This window comes from Squalius cephalus (genome assembly GCF_949319135.1).
Source record: "Squalius cephalus genome assembly, chromosome: 1".
Lineage (NCBI taxonomy): Eukaryota > Metazoa > Chordata > Actinopteri > Cypriniformes > Leuciscidae > Squalius > Squalius cephalus.
In genome coordinates, this window is record NC_137122.1 from 13,371,130 (window position 1) to 13,397,944 (window position 26,815).

The 26,815-nt window shown below is 38.3% G+C and overlaps 1 protein-coding gene across 1 annotated transcript; it reads left to right on the forward strand.

Moving 5' to 3' along the window:
* The first annotated feature begins 2,224 nt into the window (after positions 1-2,224).
* On the forward strand, positions 2,225-19,206 carry LOC307163371 (uncharacterized protein). The gene is made up of 3 exons (XM_079879398.1): positions 2,225-2,274; positions 3,706-3,897; positions 16,073-19,206. The coding sequence occupies exons 2-3, from the start codon at positions 3,840-3,842 to the stop codon at positions 17,158-17,160; spliced, it is 1,146 nt and encodes a 381-aa protein (XP_079735524.1). The 5' UTR covers positions 2,225-2,274; positions 3,706-3,839; the 3' UTR covers positions 17,161-19,206.
* Positions 19,207-26,815: the final 7,609 nt, after the last annotated feature.

The window sequence follows — 26,815 nt, forward strand, 5'->3', positions numbered from 1 at the left end:
AACATTAGATACATTTAGTTAAGTAGAGACAATACATGTAAATGAAGATAAAATGGGATATGAGATTTCTGATTTATTTGAACAGGGAGGTTTGCGTTCATTGATTGTGATTGTTAATCTCAGTTCAGCCAAAAAAAAAAAAAAAAAAAAAAACACTTTAGTTTTCCTTTTAAGTTGTTAATGTTGAAATTAATGTATGCTCAGTGCATATTTAGAGATGAAGGCATTTTGCACAGTTTCCTTTATCATATTTTTGTCAGACATTGTTGCTGGTTGAATTCAGAAATTTTGTACCAAAGCAACAGAACAACATTAAAATGAGATCAGTTTTGTGAAGGATTACTTAAATCTGCTTATACATAAGAAAAACATGTTTATCCATAACATTATATTTTGTTTAATGAACAATTTTTTTTTTATCTACACTCATTTCTTTAGTCTAGTTAAACCCATCAATTCATATTTTTAGGTATATAATTGTCCGGACCTCGGCTGGTGAGGAGGGTTCATTTACTGGACCTCAAGCGATTTTAGTTGAAGACCCCTGGACTAGACAGAGCAGGTTACTTATGATATTAAAAAAAATCTCAGCTCTCAGATTCTCTCGATTTTATTAAGAAATTCAAGCAATAAATACCGTTTGGCGCTTGTAAATGTGACGTGACAGATCCCTAGCGGCAGAACCGATCATCTCTACTAGCTAATAGTAAATAAACATGTTGAAAGATACAGTACATCTTACTGAAATGTATATTTCTCAAACATAATATCGATCAATCAGTGTTTTTCAACCGCGGAAAGGGTCAATAAAACAGCTGGAGAACAATTATGTCACAAAACATTTACCTCAGGAAAGCCATTTAATGACCATAATATATAGCACGTTAGTTGGCTAGAAAAAAAGAGCTATAGAGAGTATTTTGCTAAATATGTGTACTATATTACTATTTTTACTTATATAATTAAATAAAGTTGTTATTATAATAATAATAATAAAAAAAATGCATTATATTTAATTTGAGTTTTTTTTTTTACCTTAAATAATACTACCAGCTGATAGGGCTCTCTGTATGTTTACAGCATTAGGTGAGTTTTTTTTTTTTTCACCTAGCAACAGCATAGCAACCACCCAGAACACCCTAGCAACCACCTAACAACACCCTAGCAACCGCCTAGCAACCACCCAGAATACCTTTGCAACCGTCTAGCAACACCATAGCAACCACCCAGAACGCTCTAGCGACCACCTAGCAAAAAACTTTCTGGTCCAAACTTTCTCAAGCCAACTTAAAGTTTGTCTCGACGAACTTTTACTTGAGAAAAATTAACGCCTATCTTGTGTACCTAATATTTATCCAAATGAGTCAATATTAAATCAAATCACAAGAATTGAATTGAAATCATGAAATTTGTTTCAAGCAATAATAAAAAAAAACTGAAATTGTACCATGTAAATAATTGTGTATATTGTATAGTATTTCCATAATTCTAACTCCAAGCAAAACTCAAAAGTTGGCAGCTATGCATCAACAGACATATTCAGCACATGTTTCAAAGGTTGCTAAATACAAACATTAAATCAGTTCATGTAATCACCTAACATCCATAATTTCATTGCCTCAAAACCTCAAAGCCATATAAATATAGGTTTAGGAAGGATGGTTGGAAAACAAGCATATGTGGAGAAGTAGAAACTGTGAGCCATGCACTAATGGACTGTTTAAATGTCATCGTACAGAAAGAAATCTCATGTACTCAGAGCTGTCGGAAGCTGGAATTTCAAGCTATTTATAATCATTAATGTACTAATAGTCACCAAAACTTTTTTGCACTTTTTAATTCTTCAAATGAACTGAGGAGGACAGCAATAGACCATTGTAGAGACTAGTCTGCCGCAAATATCAGAAGAAGAAGAAGAAGAAGAAGAAGTTGAGGCGGGGATTTAGAAACAGTGCAGCATATTCTTTTAGAAAGTACTGCATATGAAAGAGAGAGACAACAGCTAATTCAAGAGTTACTTTGGATGGAAGTTGATACAATTTCAATAAAAGTATTGTTAAAAAATGGGTCAAGACAATCAAGAATTCATGAATTATTATTTAAATATCTAAATAAAACAGGAATAATAAATAGAATATAATTTTTTTTCTTCCAAAGCCAAGTATACTCCACACTCCAGATCAGTAGGTGGCGGGAATGCATTTATGTTGGTCTGCCAATCCGCCATTAAACACCAGAAGAAGAAGAAGAAGAAGTTGATGAGAGCAGTTCACGGTATTTCTCACATTTACACAACCATCACACACACTTTATACAGTTTGATTCAGCGACAGACTCATTTCTGTATTGTTTTCATCGATCACAGCGATACTTGTGTGTCTTTTCTGGCGTCTTCCTACTGAAATAAACATTTAGTGCAGCAGCAGCGAGCATGAGGAGAATATGTTGAGTTCATTCAGACCTGAGCGATTTTGTGTTCGTTTGTGTGATTGTCTCGATGTTTGTGTGAGAACTGCCACTGAATGTCAAGACAAGAGTTAAAGTTTGAGATCTGTGAGGGGAAGTGATGCTGCCGTTTTATTTTATCTTTAACAAATTAAATGTGTTACTCCATATTGTTAGGGACATATGTCTAAATACTTAACATTGAGCTTAATGAGGATTATAATTTTTAGGATCATTGTCGGTTTTGATCTAATAACATTAGTGCAATAAATGTACTACAAAATCAAAATATATATTTAGATATTGACATGATGCTGCTGTACTTATTTAGATGAGGTGGTTAAATAAGATGAATGCCACTAGTGTTTTTTTTTATATATATATTTTGTTTATGTTTTATCTTTATCATGTTGTGAGAACCAACAGTATTGTCTTTCAATAGAGCAGTTTCACAGGCTTTTATCATGTATCCTGACTCAAATAATGTGTTTCTAACAGCAAACACTCAGAATAAAGTGAGATGATCTGCTGATGATCCTGAATGGCTTGTTGAATGAGTGTTGATAGTCTGAGGCTCATCAATATTAACAGATCTGCTGAAAACACTCTTTATTTCATGACAATAGTTCCTGTTTTCACCTCATTTATTATGCTGATGTCTTCAGATCTCCTGTAAATTGACACTTAAAGCTCATTTCATTGGTGTCAGCAGACTGTAGCCTATTTGTTGCTCACAAAGATAGGCCTACATTTGAAGAGTTTAGATGCAAAAGGCTGTAAGTGCCATCTGAAATTTTCTTCTAGAATGATCATTTTTATATTTATATTAATATAAATGTTTTATATATATATATATATATAAGTTCAGTAATTTCACTTAAATGACAATTTAAATGGTCATTTCCATTGCCATTTAAGTGAAATTACTGCATTTAAATATACAAGCTTGATAAAGATGATCATTCTAGATCTTGCATCTGAACTCTTCATTTATTTTTGTGTCTATGCTTTCAACTGTTTTTTTTTCTGACCTTTGTCAATATTTGGAAGACAATATGATGTTTTATATACTTGTTTTTTTTTTAGTTCTAGAGCTATTGTAATGGAAAAAGCAGGAGTGTTCTGGTTAGCCATAGCATAAGTTATAAATTCATGAATAGGCTACATCAGTTACTTTACTTCAGACAGACATAAAGGCTTAGATGTGATATTTAGTATAAAAACATATTCAGGAACTGATATTATTTTTTATTTTGTCAGATCAGCTCCTCCCACATCAATTCTCCAATAAATGCTGTAAATTCCCATCATCCTACAAGTGAAGACGAGCATCAGAGCATCAGGAAGAGCTGAAATCTGCAAAGACTGAGTTTATTAAAGAGGACAGTGAGAACATGGGTGATCCAGAACCCTGCAGAATGAAACACACTGAAGATCCTGAAGAACAAAGAGGTTGGTCTTTATTCCTCATTCATTCATGATGCTGAAGAACATTCATGTTAGAAACATTCACGCTCTTCATCACATTTAGATAAACAGTTAAACTATGAAATGGTACAAATGTTGTTTGTTATCAACAAATGGTGAGTAAAGGGAGGTTTGAGAAACGTGAGCAAAACCAGATTTGTAAGGAACGTTGTATTAATGTTGTATTGTATGTCATAAATAACAGAAGTTCCCATTCGAATGGAAGGAACGCATCCTCTAGTGCAGTGGTTCTCAAAGTGGGGTCCGCGAAATAATTTATAACAGCCTTTCGCTTTCTCCAGACTATGAGTCGTGTTTTCTTTATCATCTGAAAAAATGCTAGGCTATTTATTCTGACTTGGTGACTTTTATATAATGCATTTAACGTCAAATAATAAAAAAGTAGAATCTTAAAGGTTCCTATAGATAAATTATATACCTATATTTCTTAAGTCTGTGCGTCATGTAGTCTATTCGCTGTGTTCTGGTTGATTTTTGGGCACGTGCGCCAGAAAGGAGACAGAGACGGCAGAACCCGCATCCTGTTGTTTTTTTTTATTTTTAAAAGGCATGACTTTTTGTAGTTATTTTGAATGTATACACACATAAAAAATAGACACTTTACCGTTTTGTAAGATGCACTCTTATTTGTATGGCCATAAATAAGATTATTAATTTGTTTCCACTGCTGAGGAGTGTTTGCTCGCGCCGGCGTCTCACGTGCGCACACAATATGTCAGTTCTAGCACCGCTAATTTTGACATCGCAGCCTGGTCATTATCAAAATATATATATGCCGCGATGCCGGCTCAAGATTGTGATGTCTGTCTGGCATCGCGATGGACGAAGGCATCGTCTATCGGCCCAACCCTACTTGTCATTCAGTTTGACTACATTTGTCAGTTTATTGCGTGTAAAATATGAAATATCATAAGAGTCCCATGAACAGAGGTGTCAAAAGTTTTCACATCCATTACTCAAGTGAAGTATATATAATAGTAGGGCTGTAATCAACCAAAGAAAATCTTGGTCGACTGAAGTCCTGAAATTTTCAACTAAAAATCGACTAAACATTACGGTAGGAAAAAAAAAACGTTAAATTAATTAGCTGCACACTGTGCGCAGTACTTGGTAGCCTTGTTGTCCACCTAAATGAATTATAAATAAACATAAAAAACTAGTAGGCTATTTGCAGTATATTAAATCGTTTTTGACCTAAGTATTTTGCACTGAAATGAGTCTGACACACGAGTCTGTCGGCTCTGACAGCGTTGCATCACGTGCAGCTGCGCAATATCAGAGCCTATGATTTACGAAAATAGTACTATGTTGTCAGCTAGTGATATCATCACAAGAACTTTTGAGGAATATGCAACTTAATTTAGACAATTAGCAATTAGTGCTTTCCACCTGATGAAAATGAATGCGGCAAACTGATGAAATGAATGCGGCAAAAAATCGACCAATCAGAATTTTGGTCGAGCCAGAACGTATCGACCAAATCATCGATTGGGAGATTACAGCCCTAGATAATAGGGTTTAAAAAGACTTCTGTAAAAGTTGAAGTATCAACTCAAGCTTTTTACTCAAGTAAAAGTACTGGTTTCAAACCTAATTAAAGTATAAAAGTAAAAGTAATGTAATGAAGGACAAAAGCCTAGGCTGCGGCACATGGGCCTATAGTGCACTACCCCACCTCAAAAAAAACAAAAAACAAATTTCCCTACAAGCCATAATGACTATGTTATATTAAAATGTTAATGTTGAAAATTTGGGGATGCACTAGGCTACTTGTTTCAGCCGCATATATGCCCATTGAAAATGAACACATTTTAGTACAATGCAAATACATTACAGAACCATATACACTCACCTAAAGGATTATTAGGAACACCATACTAATACTGTGTTTGACCCCCTTTCGCCTTCAGAACTGCCTTAATTCTACATGGCATTGATTCAACAAGGTGCTGCAGGCATTCTTTAGAAATGTTGGCCCATGTTGATAGGATAGCATCTTGCAGTTGATGGAGATTTGTGGGATGCACATCCAGGGCACGAAGCTCCCGTTCCACCACATCCCAAAGATGCTCTATTGGGTTGAGATCTGGTGAATGTGGGGGCCATTTTAGTACAGTGAACTCATTGTCATGTTCAAGAAACCAATTTGAAATGATTCGAGCTTTGTGACATGGTGCATTATCCTGCTGGAAGTAGCCATCAGAGGATGGGTACATGGTGGTCATAAAGGGATGGACATGGTCAGAAACAATGCTCAGGTAGGCCGTGGCATTTAAACGATGCCCAATTGGCACTAAGGGGCCTAAAGTGTGCCAAGAAAACATCCCCCACACCACTACACCACCACCACCACCAGCCTGCACAGTGGTAACAAGGCATGATGGATCCATGTTCTCATTCTGTTTACGCCAAATTCTGACTCTACCATCTGAATGTCTCAACAGAAATCGAGACTCATCAGACCAGGCAACATTTTTCCAGTCTTCAACTGTCCAATTTTGGTGAGCTCGTGCAAATTGTAGCCTCTTTTTCCTATTTGTAGTGGAGATGAGTGGTACCCGGTGGGGTCTTCTGCTGTTGTAGCCCATCCGCCTCAAGGTTGTGCGTGTTGTGGCTTCACAAATGCTTTGCTGCATACCTCGGTTGTAACGAGTGGTTATTTCTCAGTCGGCCCATTCTCCTCTGACCTCTAGCATCAACAAGGCATTTTCGCCCACAGGACTGCTGCATGCTGGATGTTTTTCCCTTTTCACACCATTCTTTGTAAACCCTAGAAATGGTTGTGCGTGAAAGTCCCAGTAACTGAGCAGGTTGTGAAATACTCAGACCGGCCCGTCTGGCACCAACAACCATGCCACGCTCAAAATTGCTTAAATCACCTTTCTTTCCCATTCTGACATTCAGTTTGGAGTTCAGGAGATTGTCTTGACCAGGACCACACCCCTAAATGCATTGAAGCAACTGCCATGTGATTGGTTGTTTAGATAATTGTATTAACCTGTTAAGCTTCACCAGTGCGTCGGCGCACTGAAGCGTTTTTTTTTTTATTTAGTTAAAAATTACTATCAGATTTAATGTTATACATTGACAAACTATACATCATTAAAAAGATATAAGACTGAAGTTTCAGTATTTGACCACTATTGTATTCTGAAAAACTTATAGTGACAGTTATGTCTTAATTTGTGTCAGGAGTTATGAAATGAAAAAATTAGTTGATACCTTTAATATGAATTATGACCGTCAACCGCTTTCATTCATAAAAAACTCCCGTGCTGTCGTCATGACAGCGATGCACAAAACAACGTCCCTCAGGGCTTTAGCTCAAAAATGTGCAGATTTGGAGAAATATTGATATATTTTCATAGGTTTTCATCAGATTTCTATAGACAGGAATAATATATATTGAATTTATGCCCAAATGCGTCGATGTAATCATTATGAGCGCTGGATACTGTGACGTATTGTGTTTTCAATCCATACCAACAGCCTGAGGCCTAAAAAAAAAAAAAGTTTGGTTCCGGTTGGTTGTCAGTTGAGGTCATGGGTCGGTAGGGATTTTTTTTTATTTTTTATTTTTATTTTTTTTCCTCCAGTGGCAGTTTTTCACACACACACACGCGCTGATTTTAAATGTGTGTACCGGTACTTTTTTCTACTAAAAACCAGACATCTCAAGCAATGTTTCATCTAATATCTTTAATAGTATTAACCTCAATACAAATCTTCTCAGAAAATCTTCAAAATAAAATGTAACAATTCAAACCGTTGAACTTAAGGAAACTTATGGCAGCCATTGACTCTGCTCACTTTTGCTTCCCGTATGGTCTGGCCACAATGTGCTTCTTGCCAGCTTCAATACAAACTTGGCAGCAGGGTAAGACAGTTTTGAATTTTTCCAACAGTGATGGCAAGGTGTTGCCTTGAGGCTCACCACAGTGTGCACATAGATCTTGCCTCCCAAAAGATGCACGGTAGTAGGCCAGCTCTATGGGATCCCCACATGAGAGAGCCAGCCTGACCTGGACAGTTGATGCAAGAACATGTTTTGGCTCCAGGATGTGACTGCCACAGGTATAGTCCATGCTGTCATCGGACAGTGCCTCTGCTAGTATGGCCTGGTGGCGAGAGGAGAGGAGCCGCATTGAGTAGATAACTCGAGGTTTGGAACATTCCATGCAGTTGACTACTGCACGTGCATGTTGGCCAGTAAACAGTCCAGACTCTTTCTGCTGCTTCTCCAGTGCATCCGACATGAAAAAGTCAACACACACAGCATGCTTGTTCTTGTGGGACTGTTGGGCAGAAGGTCGATGAGTGTCAACTGTGTCTTTGCCCATAACCTCAGCCAGAGTCAAGTAATGGTCACCTATTTCAAAAAAGCACAACACAAACATTCATTTAAGTAATTTGGTTTCAGCTGTGGGCGTATTGAATATGTAAACAGGTGTATATTAAGCTAAAGCATGTTAAGTGGATAATCCACAAAGTTGGCTTACTTTACAGTGCATTGAATGTTAAAGTAAAATTCTTACCAGAAGCATCAGGCATTGGATCAGGAAGCCAGATCATTCTTTCAGGCGGGAGGACTGGTACTGAACAGCATTCGGTGTCATCACATTTGCGTAGCTGAAAGAAAAAAAAAGACTTATTCAGCTATATTGCATTTTTCATACAGGAAGTTCTTTACATCCAACATATAATAAAATAAACATTACGAGTTATATAGAAAAACACAGGGAAAATACCTGAAACAGATACTGGCGTTGCCGGCAGTGTTTCTGCATCCACTCAGTGAATGCTGGATCCTTGTCTGCTTGTTGCTTGGTCACTGTTGCAGGATCGATTGCTGGAAAGAGTGTGGGGATAACCTGCATGACAGAATCTTCCTCTGCATCTGTGACCGCATCTATGATCTGGATTGGCTCTCCCTTTAACGACAGCCGACTGTAGCGTCCTGCCACTGTGTCCAGCACTGACGCAACTGAAGTGCTCCAAGCCTCAGCAAGCTGCGGGTTTTTCTCGCCAGCTTTGCGGATCTCTGCCATAGAACCGCACCTCTTCAGCAGGTTTTCCATGTCCTCTGTTGTCTTGTCTCTCTCCAATGCACAGTTCTGCAGGCCAATGTTGAGTATAGCCATCACTCTCTCAACTGGATTCTGCCAGCTCTGGCCAGGAGCTGCTCTGCAGGCAATGAGCATGTCCAGTTTTAGCATCTTAAATATAGCGATCAGACTGAGCTGAACTTTGACCAGTAGGGTGCGATGTTCTGTTCCACCATCACTGTACTTGACATGGATTGGTTTCCATCCTGAAGGGTCTTCCTGTGCCAGCCTTACTGTTGCTGCTGCATTTCTGTATGCTGTAGACTTTTGGAAGACGGAGTCCTGTACCATGATCTTTACCTTGCCACTGTACCATGAACCCTCTGGCTGAGTAGGGACATTGGGTTGCATGTATACTGTGGATGTGATGGATCCTTTGTTGGTCATGTCATGGTCCAGTGCTGCTAGTTGGCTGGTTGAAGGCGCAATTGAGTGTCGACCTCGGACACCAGTGGACATAGGCTCCCCTGGTTCTCCAACCGGAATCTTGGCCTTATCGTCGATGAATAAGACAAATATGTCTGAATGCAGCTGATACATGTGTAGACGCAAGAACTTGAAGAGTGCAGCACAGAAGTGTGCATCAGGGTGAGATGCTCGGAGCTGTCTTCGCTGGATCTTGTACTTGAGTTCAAAGCGTGAAGTGAAGTTCAAGGCTCTGCGGGTGTAGGGATTCTGTGGTGCAAATTGCAATCTCACAAGGGCTTTGCTGGGCACCTTGGTTCCTTCTGGACATTTGGACTTCACCTGTTTAATGAGATCCTCTAGCGACAACCACTCTGACAGGTGGGCAGTGCCATGTCTCCGATCATCTGCTGCAGTGACTTCATTGACTGCTTCTTCCATCTTAGAGAAGAATTCCTCAAAGTTGTCACCAGGACGACCACTGTTAAGGGTGCGCAAGTCGACAATAATGCCAGGCTCTCCCAGGAGAGCCACTTGGATGCGCTGATTCATAAGAGGATTCGATGGGGCTGAAGAATCATGGGAGATTTCCTGATAGATTGCCTCTATAATACTTGGTGTCACCCTAGCCACGTTCGCTACCTTCTTCTTGAATTCCTTCTTCATGTATCTGGTGTGGTACTGTGGGAGAAATGGCTGCAGAGAACTGACAACTCGAGTGGTCTGGGTCAGTTGCTCGTCCTGTGTTCTGGTCCTTTCCACTTTCCACAGAAAAGTGATTCCAGTCTTGCTGCCCCCAGGTTGGTATTTCAGCACATCGACAGGTACAGACAACTGAATTCTGTTGATGAAGTCAAATCTGTGCCATGAACTTGCAAACGGTTCCTGCAGGTGTACGGTCTCATCCAGGAGCACAGGCGTTAGAGGATCTGTTTGACACATAACATTGTCCAGCAACTGGTACCTTGCAGCCACCTCAAGGGTGTTTTTGTGGTGTGTCACGGAAATGTTTTCAGATACAACTCTGACAGGTTTACTTGAGCTATGATTTGCAGATGTAGTATCACTCTTCCTCCCCAGGTACTCCACATAGTTGCGAAGGCAGGTGGCAAGACTGAAAAGGTCCTCCTTCAGTGCTCTCCAAGCATCAGTTGAGGACATATATGGTCGTTCACACAAAGACAACAGGGCTTGGTAGTGACTCTTCAGAAATGGAGCACACATGGGTTGCTCCTTCATTTTCTTTCTCTTCACTTCATTGTAGCCTTCAAAGCTCCAGCATGATGGAACAGGAATCACATCTCTGTCATGGTGAGAAGCATCACGTATCACAGTGTGCTGGTTTGTGATGTACCAAAGGCAATTTGTTAGTGTCTGAAAATACAAAGAAACAAAATGGTGTCATGAAATTAATATTAAAGCTGTTTTTTTTAATATGACTATTTTATACATTTTATACTGTAGACCTAGAAGGATCAGATTTAGATGGGGTTATCTCAGAAATTTTGTTTATATATTTCAGAATCTCAGAATCAGCTAAATGTTCCACATTGAAACTTTAGGCTTGGCTGATGTTAAACAGGTGCAGTGCATAGAGATATAACCCAGCACTTGCATATCACAGAAAAATTACAAGCAATCACATTTGTTTGAGAGTCTCTTGAGAGGTACAAGTATGACTGCATTGCTCTATATAATTTCAATACAACCAAAGTGAGTTGGTAGATTAAATACATATTTTATTTGTATTTATTTGTTGATTTATACTAGGGCTGTGCGATATTGAAGAAAAATGTGATATCTTGCAAAATAATGCGATATTCAATTTGCAATACGATAATGCTGTAAGTGTGTAATAAACAAATTGTTTCAAATATATTTAAAATGATATAACCTACATGTGTTTTACATTCTTTTTGTGATGAGAAAACATCCCTACAACTTCTGAAAGTGAACATCAGTGTTTTAGGTTATCCTACATTTGGTTTATTAAACAACAGAAACTGAATAATCACATGTAAAAAATAAAACACTGCTAAGTTTTCACTGTATGAATTAAATACTAATTCTTATTAAAGCTACAAATGTTGTTTAGCCAGGAGCAGTGAGTGATTTTTTTTTTCCTTTTGTTCATGAGTCATGACCCCAGTTATTGCAAGCTGTTGCGATATGCATATTGCACAGCCCTAATTTATACTGCTGCTGTACAAAAATTTGGGAAATTTTTTTAATGTTTTAAAGATTTATTTGGTCAAAAACTGTAACAGTAAATTGCAACACAAACAGTAATATTATAATTCAAAATTACTGTTCTATAAAAAAATTAAATGCATATGATTCATATGACAAGTCTTCAGTGTCACATAACCAAATAAATCATTCTGCTGATTTGATGCATGTTTGAAGCCTATTCAAGTCTTCAAACATGCATAAATTGTTCTGCCACGCACTAGGACAGCTTTTATGGGGTCACGAGCTTTTGGCTATTCCTGTGGAAGTTCGCAACAGTTCTAGTCTCTCAGTTTTTAAATCTCGTCTTAAAACGTATCTGTTTAGGCAGGCTTTTATTTGATTTAATGTTTGTTGCTGTACTGGTTTGGTTTTTAAAAAAAAAAAATTTTTTTTTTAAATAAATCATGAAAGGCGCCTTTAAATAAAATGTATTATTATTATTAAAATTGTGAACATGTAGCTTCTACTATTCTGCCTAACACAAAACAATTTTAATATTTTTTATATAAGTAGCCTTTATGTGTAGGCCCTCTATGCATACAAATTATGATATGAAAAATATCTTACGAGATCCTGTGGCTATTAGAAAAGTGGAACTCTTAAAATATTATACTTCACTTACCATCAGCAAAAATGAGCCTTGGTTTGTGCTCTCTGGAAGAGAAAAGCCGACTCCCCGGGTCCGCAGGCTCCCCAGAATGGCATTGTTCAGTTCGTCTTTTCTGGTCTGTACAACTTTCGGTGGGGGCAAATGAGTATGTTGCTGCGCGCGAAACAGCATCTTGAATGCGGACGGAGTCGGGGTACTTTGAGCCGTGGAGGGCAGAGATTCTGGGTCTGATGCGCACTTCAGTGCTAAATACCTGAACTGAAATAAGGACGTCACACCACTGACAACCGAACCAAGCTGGTGAGTTGGTGTCGACACCACATCGCTTGCTAGGTCTGTCCATTTCTCAGCTCTGTCGACTTTGCCGGCAGCTGATACGAATCTACAAGAGCATTTTTTGACTTCTTGAAGCACGGTTTCAAATGTTTTTAAACCCAATTTTACAATTTTGGTTGACATGCTTGTGTTGCATGGGCAAATAATTATCACGTTACACATGTCCATCATTGCAAAAGAAAGAATAATATGTTGATATGGACTAGGCTAAAGTTACGCTACTGTATTTGATATATTACTAATTTACGCGGGCGAATCAAACTTTTACGACAGTGATTCTGTATTCCCGTTTAAAGTCTGTTGTTGCCATAGACACGCAAAACGCACACACACACACACAAAAAGCCTTCGCGGGAGTTTGACAGGCGATCTCATAGTAGATTAACATGGAGGATTTGAACTTGAAAAACGGAGTGTACAGACATCTTTTTGTAGTCAAACAACATTCTTTGTTATGTTCATTTATGTGGTTTATTTGATTTTGATGCTATAAATTAACTAGAAGCAAGAGACGATCAGTTAGTTTTAACTGATGATCTAACTTACAGCGATCTGTTCGACACATTCAAGAGCCACAAAACGGTATTTATTGTTTACATTTCTTTAAAAAATGACCACATTTGAAAGGTGAAATAACCAAATGAGACTTTGTTTCATATTAAAAGTAAGCTGGTAATGTTAACTATGTCCTGTCTGTCAGCATGTTGTCAGTGCCCTCTCTGTTCCGCGATATATTGTTGACCCCCCCCCCCCCCCGTGTTTCTCTAAACCCCCCCCCCCCCGTGTTTCTCTTAATGTTACGATTTCCAAACCTTAAGTTATAGCTCACTTTAGGAATTGACAGTTAAAGGGTTTTGATGCAATACTTAATGGTTTTTAACGGATTACTTAAGTGTAAAACAGCATTTAAAGGAAACTGTAATTTAATTAACGATGTGTGAAAGACCGTTCTTCCCCAGTCTCATAAAATAAATTTGGGTCGCACATAAATTGACAGGGTCGGTCGGAAACCGGAACCAAACTAATTTTTTTTTTAGGCCTGAGGGCGCTACATGCACAATAATAGTCCATATATAGAACATGAAGAAGAGGCATGATCATGTGACATTCCAGGAAGTCTCGAACACATTCAAAGCTATCAGAGATCGCTGTAACATGTTTTGAAGACAATAAACATGATTGAAATGATATTTGGTTTACCTGTGTTCTTCGAGTAATGTCAGGTATTTCCATAATAATAGATTATATTTATAATGTAATGCTAATCGATATAGACTTTATCATTGTGCAGAATAAAATATATATATATATTTTCTGTCTGATTTTTTTATCTGAAGCGAAATTATATCACAGAAGATTATTTAAAACACTCGACTTGCGTTATAAATTAAGTTTGGAGCACAAACATGGTTTTAATCTCATAAATTGTCGTGTATTGATGGTGTGCTAAGCTAACATGCTAGCTAGCCCTAGGTGCACCTGCCACATATAGCAGTTATCCTTTTATGTTTTTTTTCTAAATATGCTTACTGAAATTCAAGCAGGGCATTTGATCCAGTTTTTAAATGTTAAGTGAGAACTTTGATAAAAGAAATTAGGGATTGAAACCCTATGAATAGCTTGTGAATAGCCAGTCGTTAGTAACTATAATGCAGACAAAAGAAATGCATATTTCGAGCCATAACCAGGCTGGAGAGGTGTGAATGTGTTCAGGGGGAGACTGAGACTGAATGGGGCTCGTTTGCACCACAAAACAATAGAGACAATATACTGAATTGATGTTTAGAAGATGGCAATAAACATCAGTAGCATTTTAAAGTAGCAAATCAAAATAAAGTCATTGACATGGTCTTGAAAAACATTTAACTAAATACAGAGTTTTGGACTTATTATCTTCAGATTTTAAACATAAAATGTTTAGACATGTGGCCTTAGCTGTAGTGCATTTCTAGATTGCTCCAGTGCCAACTTCAATTTTATTTTCATGAGGATGTTTCATAAAAATTAATTTCTAATAACTTTACAAAACTTTGAAGCTATTTATTTTTCATTATGACAATAATTAATTCTACATTTACAATAAACTGCCAGGTGTCAGCTTTCAAATGAGATCATACTTGTGCTTTTAGTACAAAGGGTTCATGAACTGTATCTGTTTAAGTTTGGGTATGTCATTTCTGGGGATTTTTCAAAAGTGGCGTTGCAGCTTAACAGGTTAATGAGAAATTGAACAGGTGTTCCTAATAATCCTTTAGGTGAGTGTATGTGTACTACTGAGCATTAAAGGGGTAATGCCATTTTTGTACAAGCTAATATGATTCTTTAGGGTCTAAATTAAAAGTTTGTAATATACTTTAATTAAAAATTCTCATTAGTATTGTAAGAAAACACAAATTTTACCTGGTCAAAAACAGCTCTGTTTTCAGCACTCCGTTTAAGTGCATGTGTCTTTAAATGATAATGAGCTTTGCTCACCCCGCCCCTCTGTTCTGTGTGGACACCGTTTGAAATAATTTAACACAATAACCATAACGCGTTGTTCATTATAAACGTGGGATTATGAATTATATTGAGAACGTCGTACATAGAAAACATGCCGTAATGTACCCTGAGTGTAAAAATAGCTGCATTCATCGTGAAGCGTGCAAGCGATTTGCAAAGATTAATATAAATATCAATATAAAGCTTAATAAAACGTTACACTCACTTCAGTTCTTCTGGAGGTGCAGCAGGAACACGAATAGTTGGTACCGATCCTTTTTTCAGGAACAGCTTTTAGCAAAACCAGCTTTATACTGACCCTCGTTTGTAAAGCAGTCTGGTGAAATGATTCGCGCAAACATGAAAGCATTGACGTTGATCGTGGGGAATATTCCCTTCAAAAACAAACTCAACCACTGCGTCTTCAGCTGTACGGATTTAGGAACATCAGCATGACTGCTGTGTTCCTTATTACACCCAAGAACAGAACACCACACACTTTTTTTTTTTAGATAAATTCAACATACAAATAATAATACATCTAAATGTAAAAATACCAATCTACTCCACTTGACTGCAATGAGTTGGTCTTCTTTTAATTTAACTGATGCGTCAATCTTGGCCACGAGTCTTCACCTGATACAAATGCAGGGGTACTACATTCACATGCGTATAAATGAAAGTCAATGGAAGAAAAAGTCTAGTTTGACCAGCCTTTAATATATTAAGAAGTTTAGTCAAATAAATCAAATGGCAAAAGTTGGTGCCATTTGGATGCCAGTATTCTCTATTATTTAATGTTAATATTACATTAGGTAACTGTGTTGTTGTTCAAATAAAATTTTAGTTCTTACTACAGAAACATGGGATATGTGCCTATAATGTTCTGGAATATGTTATGTATAATATGTAATAATATCTGGAAATGTTCTATAATGCCCCCCCCCCCCCCCCCCCCTTTTCATTTCAGACCTGATGGAAGTAAAGGAGGATAGAGAAGAACTGAGAGAAGTGAAGGAGGAGAGAGAAGAACTGAGTGAAGTGAAGGAGGAGAGTGAAGAACTGAGTGAAGTGAAGGAGGAGAGAGAAGAACTGAGTGAAGTGAAGGAGGAGAGTGAAGAACTGAGAGAAGTGGAGGAGGAACATAATGTCAAACCTGGAGAAAAACCTTTGAGTCGCTCAAAGAATAAAAAGACATTTTTAAAGAAAAGAAGAGCCAAGAAATCTACAACGTGCACTCAGTGTGGAAAGAGTTACACAACCAAACAAAGTCTAGAGATTCACATGAGAGTTCATACCGGAGAGAAGCCGTTCACATGTGATCAGTGCGGGAAGAGCTTTGCATACAAACAAAATCTTGAGATTCACATGAGAGTTCATACCGGAGAGAAGCCATTCACATGTGATCAGTGCGGGAAGAGCTTTGCATACAAACAAAGTCTTCAGCTTCACATGATTAATCACACTGGAGAGAAGCCACATCATGCATGCCATCATTGTGAGAAGAGTTTCTTGCGATCATTTCTACTTAAGAAACACATGAGAGTTCATAATGGAGAGAAGCCGTTCACATGTGATCAGTGTGGGAAGAGGTTTCCATACAGAGAATGTCTTAATGTTCACATGAGGAGACACACTGGAGAGAAGCCGTTCACTTGTAATTGCTGTGAAAAGAGATTCTCAAGCAAACAACAACTAGAGGTTCACATGAGAGTTCGTACTGGAGAGAAACCGTTCACATGCACTCAGTGTGGGAAGAGTTTCACATACAGAGAAAATATTAAAGTTCACATGAGGATCCACACTGGAGAAAGACCGTTCACATGTGATCAATGCGGGAAGAGTTTCAGACAATTGGCACATCTTAAACGGCACAAGAATATCCACACTGGAGAGAAGCTGTTCACATGTGATCAGTGCGGGAAAACATTTATGTGGGCATCAGACCTGAAGACACACCTGACAGTTCACACGAAGGAGAAGTCGCATTCATGTTCTGTGTGTGGAAAGAGTTTTTCACAGCTGCGAACTTTACATAGACATGAGAAAATTCACTAGTGGCACTAGTGAAACCAGCATTAAAGATTAAAATTACTTTAAAGGGGTGGTAAAACACATTTTTTCGAAGGCTTGATTGTGTTTGTGCGGTGCACTGTAACATGTGTTCATGCTTAGTTTTTAAAAATTCACATTATTTTTCACATATTTAACCATTATTCTACACTGCTCTGTCCCTCCTTGTAAAAACGGTCGGATGATTCCTGGTTCTATGAAGACCCCCCCCCCTCGAAAATACGCAATGGGCTCAGATTGGTTAGCTGGCCCAGTGTGATGTGATTCGCTAACCGCCGAGTGCACATTGTTCAGTAACGTCACGCCCCCTTACCGGTAGTTTGGGCTTCAGTAGCCTAAACAACGGCGTCAATATTGCCATACCAGTTTGAGCCCGAATCAGACCCAGAGAATGTTAGTGGAGAGGATCGAGCAGAACCTGTTCAAGAACGGCTGTTAAAGGACGTTTCAGAAAGGTATGTTTTTTTTAAGACTGCAGATCTATTGTGATCGTTATATGACACTGTTACTTTTGTATATTTAGAACGATTGTAACTAAATATCTGTCGCCAGAACTATTAACCCAATACGAACACTAAACATTGGCTTTACAACAGTAGCCAAATCAAACACAAACCATGTTTAGCATGCCTGTAGATAAACAAGCATGCAGATAAACAATACATAAAAGCTATAATCAAAGAATAATTTACAGTGATCACATAAACGACAACAACCACGAACATTCCAAGTTTGCTCCGCTGGTGATATTAAACAGAAGTTTGTATGTGTTTGTCGGATAAGTATGAATTAGCATTTAACAAACTGGTTTGTGGGGCCAAACAGCGTTTTCCTTCGTTTACTTCCTTGCTACAACGTACAATTAACAATACGAACTATTACAGGAAAACACATCAACGAAAAAAATCATACTTACAGGTTGTGGCTCGTAAACAACAGCTTCTGTTTTTAAAAAGTTGGAACTGATCGATCTTTCAGGACAAGCCGTTTGCGAATCCTACATTGTAACTCGTGTAGATTGAGGAAGCTTTCCTCCGGAAAATGTGCAGCATAGAGAGCAACATTTAGATTATAATTATAAGGGACCGAGTTAAAAATAAATTGTAACCATCCTTAAGAAAACTGAACGAAGTGGACCTGCAATCTGGGTGAAAATAACAGCGGCAACGACACTCCACTACCACAACAACTCTTCTCCAAAGCAACATAAAATGGCCTCGCCCCCTTTATGTATTGTGTTCCCAGAGGAGGGGTTTATGTAAATATTGGGCTTAGTGATGTCAGCAAGCCCGCAGGAATGTCGTGTAGTCCCTATCAGCCGTTTTCTGTAGTTCTTAGAAATTGATTTCTTTAAATGCAAATATCTCCCTTTGCTTTAAACTTTGAACGTTGTAACTTTGCAGATGTTGTTTATGCTCAAACAGCAACATTACACACTAACTAAAGTTAGAAAAGTGAAATTGTGTTTTACCACCCCTTTATATGAAACATTAGCATTTCTGCTACTTCTTCTATTTCTGCATTTCTGGACACTTTGAACTGAAGCGATTAATCCATGATTAGTCAATTGTGTAAAATAGTCCATTGAAAGTTTTTTCTTGCATTTACAAGACATTTACATTTATTGCTTTGGCAGAAATTTTTACAACAACCTTTCCTTCAGTCCAACACATATTTGTTTGATGCTGGTTGTGAAAGGGCCATCTGCCAACAAGTTGTTTCACATTTTTGCATAGTTTAGAGGCAATCAGCTTGTGTCGTGTAGGAAACGATGTGATTTCTTACAGATCACGTCAAGCCTGCGTCATCTAGAGTTTCATGACCAAACTAGTGACTTCTAACACAAATCATCTTCATGACATTAAAATAGATCATAATCGTGCACAGCAGTTGTTGACCAGATTTAATGAGATTAAAATGACTGTTGAACTCATCATTGATCTTGACTTTCAGCTTCACTTTTCATTTCACATTTGTCTCTCAATTGAAATCTCACTTGATTTTATGTTTCTTTTAGACCTGATGGACGTGAACAAGAAAGGAAAAAGCTAAAAATGCAGTCTGTAAACCTAAATCTGTAAATCATCTCTTAAGCGTCACATGAGAGTTCACACTGGGAAGAAGCGGCTCAGGCTTTCGCTCTGAAATCACTTCTTCTCATTCTGAAGAAAGACCATTTAACTGTGATCAGTGCGGTAAACAGTTTCATTGGGCGTCAGTCCTGAAGAAACACCTGAAGATTCACACAAAGGAGAAGATTCATTAGTAATATCACAGCAGAAAAGACACGGCGGTGTGTGTTTCAGTGCAGAAGTCCTTTACTACAGAAGATGAATGCAAACTTCCTGTTTCGAATGCGCATGCGTCGCGTCTGAACGCGTTGTTGTCTTTGGAGCTCCATCGATTGATTTATAATTCTTGATTTCTCTTTAAACTCACTTACAACGAACATTTTCTATTTTTCCTCACCTCATAGTTACAACGCGGACTGTTGAGCAGACGTGTCTCAAGCCTAGTGATCCAACGCTGGATACTCTTACAGGTTACGTCCGTGGATCACGGCTGAACGCGTCTTCTCCGCACTCATTTATAAACAAACATTTTTTTTCGCCTATCGTGCGTCTACTCCACACCCGTACCACTAAAAAGACGGATTATATTGAAGACTTAAGCCATAAATTAGTATTAATATTGATAGCATCACTGGTAGCGTCGTTGCTAACTTAACTTACTGTCTATCTGTTAAAATGGCGAATATATCAGATGTAAGTAGTCTACCTTTTGGTGCAGGTGAGGACACATTTGAGCTACACGCGGTACAGTTTGAGCTGGAAGCTGTTGAGAAACAGATCCACGACCTTTTAGTGAGACAGGCCGAGCTGATAGATCGGCGGTTAGCTCTTGAAACATCACGCGCCGATGCACACAAATCAGAGATTAACGTTACTAACCCGCTGACTCCGACCTCGTCTACTCCGTGCGTTACTCAGCATCAGTCACGAGCGTCGAGGCCGCGATCAGCTATGGTCTCGTTTACGCCGGCTCCAACATGCCACCATGAAGCCTGGATATTTCCGCAGCGGAAGACGCAAGTCAGGTCTAGACCAAGAAAACTCTCTCCGACCCTCCCGGTTTTCGAGATATCCACACAAAACCGCTTCTTCCCTCTTTGAGAAACAGAACGCGATGCTGTGATCATCGGTGATTCCATCGTTCGACACGTACACGCTACGTTAAATAAAAGTAAGGTGCATAGTCACTGCTTTCCTGGTGCTCGTGTTTCTGAAATTGCTGCTCGCGTTCCCGAGATTCTGAACGATAACGAGCGCGTCGGAACTGTGGTCCTGCACGCGGGAGTGAACGACATCAGGCTGCGACAGACAGAGGTTCTGAAGAAAGACTTCAGGAATCTGATCGATACGGTACGCGGCACATCGCCTGATATAACGATCATTGTGTCAGGACCGCTTCCCACGTACCGACTAGGTCATGAAAAGTTTAGTAGATTATTCGCGCTAAATGAATGGTTAATATCATGGTGCAATGAGCAGAAACTGCTCTTTGTAAATAATTGGAATCTGTTTTGGGAGCGTCCTAGGCTTTACCGTGCTGATGGCTTACACCCAAGCAGATTCGGATCGGATCTTCTGTCAGATAACATCTCCAAAATGTTAAATACCTTTTGACTAGTAACCAAAAGTCCAAATCATAGTCTCTGCTGCACCAAATTAACTGATATAAATAGTGTAGAATATTGCATAGAAACTGTGTCTATTCCTCGTTTAGTGAGATCAAATAATAAATCTACTGCAGGATCTAGAAAAAATCTAATTGTTATTTAACCAGAAAATGTTGCTATTAGTAATCAAAAACAATTTCTAAAGCTAGGTCTTCTAAACATTAGATCACTCACACCTAAGGCAGTTATTGTAAATGAAATAGTCACAGATAATAGCTTCGATGTACTTTGCCTTACTGAAACTTGGCTTAAACCTAATGATTATTTCGGTCTAAATGAGTCTACTCCATCAGGATACTCCTATAAGCACGAACCCCGTCTGATTGGTCGTGATTGGCTGCGTTTATAGATTTATTAAATTCATTTGGGGTCAAGCAAAACGTCACCGGACCAACTCATCGTCTTAATCACACACTCGATTTAATTATATCATATGGAACTGATCCAACCGATATAGATATCATTCCACAAAGTGATGTCACTGACCATTACTTGGTAACTTGCATATTACGTACTGCTGTAATATGTCATGCGGCGCCACGTTATCGACCAGGCAGAACAATCCTTCCATCCACCATAGATAATTTCTCAAATTGCTTATCTAATCTGTCTCAGCTGCTGCCTGAACCCAAACAAACAGATGAACTAGAAGAACTAACTAGCACTATGAGCACCATTCTCTCTAGAACATTGGATGTTGTTGCACCCATTAGATTAAAAAAGGTCAGAGAGAAAATTAAAGCACCATGGTACAATAATACTACGCATGTTCTAAAGAGAGAAACCCGTAATTTAGAGCGTAAATGGAAACAAACTAATTTAGAGGTCTTTAGAATCGCGTGGAAAGACAGTATGTCACGTTATAAAAAGGCCCTAAAAGCGGCCAGGGCTGAGCACCTCCGCAAACTAATAGAAAACAAACAAAACAATCCTAGGTTTTTATTTAACACCGTGGCTAGACTAACAAATAAACAGACGTCACCCGAACAAAATATCCCGTTACAGTTTAGTAGTAATGATTTCATGAACTTCTTCACTGAGAAAATAGAAAACATCAGAACCACAATTGTAAACGTTCAATCCTCAATCACACCTTATAATTCAGCCTCAATTTCCCCCCGCAAGAACAATTACAGTGCTTTACAACTATAGAACAAAAAGAGTTAAATAAACTTATCACTTCATCTAAAACAACAACATGTTTATTAGATCCTATACCAACTAAACTACTGAAGGAAGTGTTACCTGTAGTGGAAGAGCCTCTCCTCAATATTATTAACTCGTCTTTATCTTTAGGTCATGTTCCAAGAACATTTAAACTGGCAGTTATAAAACCTCTCATTAAGAAACCACAATTAGATCATAATAATCTAGCAAATTATAGACCCATTTCAAATCTACCTTTTATGTCTAAACTACTAGAAAAAGTTGTGTCCACTCAACTGGGCTCTTTCTTTTAAGAAAATGATATCTATGAAAAGTTTCAGTCAGGATTCAGACCGCATCATAGCACTGAAACTGCGCTCGTTAAAATCACAAATGATTTACTCTTAGCTTCTGACCAAGGCTGCATCTCAATACTAGTTTTACTTGATCTAAGTGCTGCGTTCGATACTATAGATCATACAATACTCTTAGATCGACTACAAAATTATACTGGTGTTCAAGGACAAGCATTAAGCTGGTTTAGATCATACTTATCAGACCGCTACCATTTTGTCTATTTAAATGGAGAAAAATTGATCATAATTCCAGTAAACTATGGAGTGCCGCAGGGATCTGTGTTGGGCCCTCTGTTATTCTCAATATATATGATACCACTTGGAAATATTATAAGGAAACATGGAATTAGTTTCCATTGTTATGCTGATGACACTCAACTATATATCTCATCACGGCCGGATGAAAACGCTAAATTATCCAAATTGACAGAGTGTGTTAAAGATATAAAAGATTGGATGACGCGTAATTTTCTTTTATTAAATCCAGACAAGACAGAGGTAATACTTATCGGTTCAAAAAACCGCCCACAGAACCTCTCACAATACAACTTTGACATCGTAGGATGTCCTGTTACTTTATCCTCTACAGCAGGGGTGGGCAAACTTTTTGGCTCAAGGGCCACACTGGGTTTTAAAATTTGACAGAGGGCCGGCCCAGTAGCAGATTATGAAGCACAATCTCATGAAAGTGCGTATCTATACCACAAATTTTATTTCTCGTGCCATTTATACGCCAAAAATGTTTGTTTTTTTTTTGTTTTTTTTTGCGTGCATATGCTACGCACTGTAAACCCCTTGGTTAGGATTAGGGGTGTGGAGTGCGTGCCTATTACATGCCAAAAAAGTGCGTATCATATGCACGCGAAATTTGCGTATCATAAGCACTACAAATACAATTCGTGGTATTCGCACTTTCATGAGATCGGGCTGAGCAGACAGACATTTACGTTGTGGCAACGTCTGCGCGAAATTCAACAACTGAGAGACGATATTCTGACAATAAATTTTTTTATGTTAGATATCCCCCATTTAGCATGTTATGTCTTGATGTTAATTTTTAATTAGTCAGATGTTAGATAGCATATACTTTTTAAATATTGTTTATTCTTATTATTATTTAATGGGCCCAACAGTAAATTAGAAACAAAATACCTGCAAGTGTACACTTAGAAGAGTAAAAATGACAGAAGGTTACGTTAATTCAACTATCAAAACTGCATGGCAATTTGCACTTCCAAAAGTCATACATTTGTGGAAAAAAAAAACGAAATAAACGAATACAAATTTATTTTAAGAATAATAAATTAAAACATAAAAAGCAAAGGCAGATCAGAACATTTAATGAAAAAAAACGGGTTCTGTAGCACTACATGGCAGACACGAGCGTAGTCGAAAGCCGGGCGATAAACGGAATCAGTCAGGATACATCCACAAATCCAGAGGAGATAAATAACTAATATTTAAAATAACTAAAACTAAATAGCAGACAAATCAAAGGAAAAACTAAGGTGTGCAAGCGGTTACCAAACATTTTTTTCTCTGTGAGCTTCCAAAAAAGGAAAAAACATTAACGTGCAACCAGTCTATGCGCTTAAGTCGCTCTGTTTGGTTTCCATGGTGACGCGTCATTGCTTGTTACGTGACGCACCGCAGCCACAACAGCGCTGAATGAATGATGATCAGCTTTTATGTCATTTTTCCTTTTTTACGTTTGTTAGCTATGGCATGCATGCAATATCTGATATTCCGATTGTCAAATATATGCAACGAAATATATAAGGCAAAGTATTGCAAGAAAAAAGGCAAAATTAATGCAATCTTAAGACAATTTTTTAAATACTCGGCGGGCCGGATTAAACAGCCTAACGGGCCGTATGTGGCCCGCGGACCGTAGTTTGCCCATCCCTGCTCTACAGTAAAAGACCTGGGTGTTATACTCGATTGTAACCTGTCTTTTGAAAATCATATTTCGTATGTTACAAAAACAGCCTTTTTCCACCTTAGAAACATTGCTAAGCTACGTAATATGCTATCAGTTTCTGATGCAGAAAAGTTAGTTCATGCATTCATGACCTCAAGACTAGATTACTGTAATGCTTTATTAGCCGGTTGTCCTGCATCCTCAATAAACAAGCTACAGTTAGTCCAAAATGCCGCTGCTAGAGTTCTTACTAGATCAAGAAAATATGATCATATAACACCGATTTTATCATCACTGCATTGGTTACCTATAAAGTTCCGTATTAATTATAAGGTATTGCTACTGACTTATAAAGCCCTAAACGGCTTAGCTCCAGTCTATTTAACGGATCTTCTATCACCCTATAATCCATCGCGCTCTTTAAGATCAATAAATTCAAGGCTTTTGGTCATACCTAGGATATCCAAATCACCCAAAGGAGGGAGAGCATTTTCACATTTGGCTCCAAAACTCTGGAATAGCCTTCCTGATACTGTTCGTTGCTCGGACTCACTCTCCCAGTTTAAAACTAGATTAAAGACGCATCTTTTCAGCCAGGCATTCATATAATATTGTTAATCTCACAGTTTCAAACTACAATCCGGCCTCTAGTTCATAAATGCCAGAGGAGAACTGGCCCCCGACTGAGCCTGGGTTCTCCCAAGGTTTTTTTTTTTCTCCATTAGGTCACCTGATGGAGTTTTTCGGTTCCTTGCCACTGTTGCCTTTGGCTTGCTCAGTTGGGGATATTTTGGGGATATTTAATTTTATTCTATCAATCAATAAATTCCACTAGAAACAAACTTTGTTGTATTATTTTATTTTAATACTGTGAAGCTGCTTTGATACAATCTGTATTGTGAAAACCGCTATACAAATATACTTGATTTGATTTGATTTGATTTGATGAACTGAAAGAGTGCCAGAAAATTCACACTGGAAAATATAACATCTCAAGGCAAAGTTCAGGAGCTGAAGAAGAGGCCATAACACTTTTAGAGAGACATGAATCTGAAATTAATTTTTCTTCATTGTTTTTCCATCAGAACATCTAGTTTCTCTTCCACTTCTACTCTTCCATGCAAACACAAGATATATTTTCATGTATCTTTGAAACTGGACTCTTTTCTTCTCTTCTTCTCTTGAGATGCTTTGGCTCTTATAAGTCAGTAAAGAGAGAGATCTGTCTCATTTGCTTTCACTTTTACTTTATTTTTGTATTTGCTTCATATGGTGATTGATTAAACTCTTTACGCTTTTTATTAACATCTCATTGTTATTGTCCTTTATTTTCTGCTGATTCTGCTTAAATCAGGAATCAGTTCATTATTTTAGTCATTTACTTTTGATATCTCCATGTTTAATTTTCTGAATACAGCTTTTAAATGGCTAATAAATTATATTTCACCCACACATGACTGACATTGACTGAGATTGCTGTCTGTCTACATTATTAACAGTTTCATCCTTGATATCCAGTATCATATATACATTTCAAAGAGTTTGTTCTAGTCAGTTTGAAGTTTCATTCACACCATGAGGCTTCATGAAGTCAGAACAATTACTATGAACTAGAGGGCTGCATTGGGTTTGGGCTCCCGCGGGACCCGACGCAAATCTCGCGGGGGCGGGCGGTTTTACCTTTGCTGCGGGCGGGAGTGGGCGGTCAGAAAATTTTGCGGGAGACCCGCGGGAATCGGTGGGATTTGGCGTGCAATAAAAATGGAGTCAACACATGAAGTTGAGAAGAAAATTAAAGCGTCTGTTTACATGACAAAAGCAAGGCAAGTCAGATATCTGGAAACAATTTTCAATTGTCACGGAAAAAAATTGGAAAGAATTAAACTTCGTTAGTTGCGATAAATGTGCAAAAGTGTTCGTTTATAACGGACATAAATCTGGCACCTCTGCCCTGAGGCGACATACCTGCACAGTTCTCTCTGGTCAAAGCAAGCTCTCATTCCCCAATACAGCACTTCCTGCTCACGTTAAGCAAGAAACTACAGAAAAATGTGTTGCACTTTGCTGTAAAGATATCAGACCATTTGACTTTGTTGCCGGGAAAGGCTTTGTTGACATTGTTCAGCACTTTGTTAATGCAGCAGGTAAATATGGTACATTTGATGTGAGAGATGCTCTGCCACATCCAACCACTGTGTCTCGACATGTTGAGGGAAAAGCACAGGCCCTGCAGTCGTCTGTGGCAATGGAGATAAAGCCATCATTGAGATGTATGGGTGTGCCATTACAACGGATATATGGACTGAGGATTACCATAAGACTTCATTCATATCCAGCACCATTCATTACACAAACGATGATTTTGTTCTTGTTTCAAGAGCATTGTTTGCGGCTCCATTCGAAAACGGCAGGAGAGAACATAAAAAACTTGCTGTTCCAGAAACTCTGTGCATTTGGAATAGACACGTCACTGCTTAT

Excerpts from the sequence above, each read along its gene's own strand:
- LOC307163371 (XM_079879398.1), top strand. The coding sequence starts at position 3,840 with ATGGGTGATCCAGAACCCTGCAGAATGAAACACACTGAAGATCCTGAA. Across the intron at positions 3,898-16,072 it reads AGATCCTGAAGAACAAAGAG|ACCTGATGGAAGTAAAGGAG; the intron begins GTTGGTCTTTAT and ends TTTTCATTTCAG.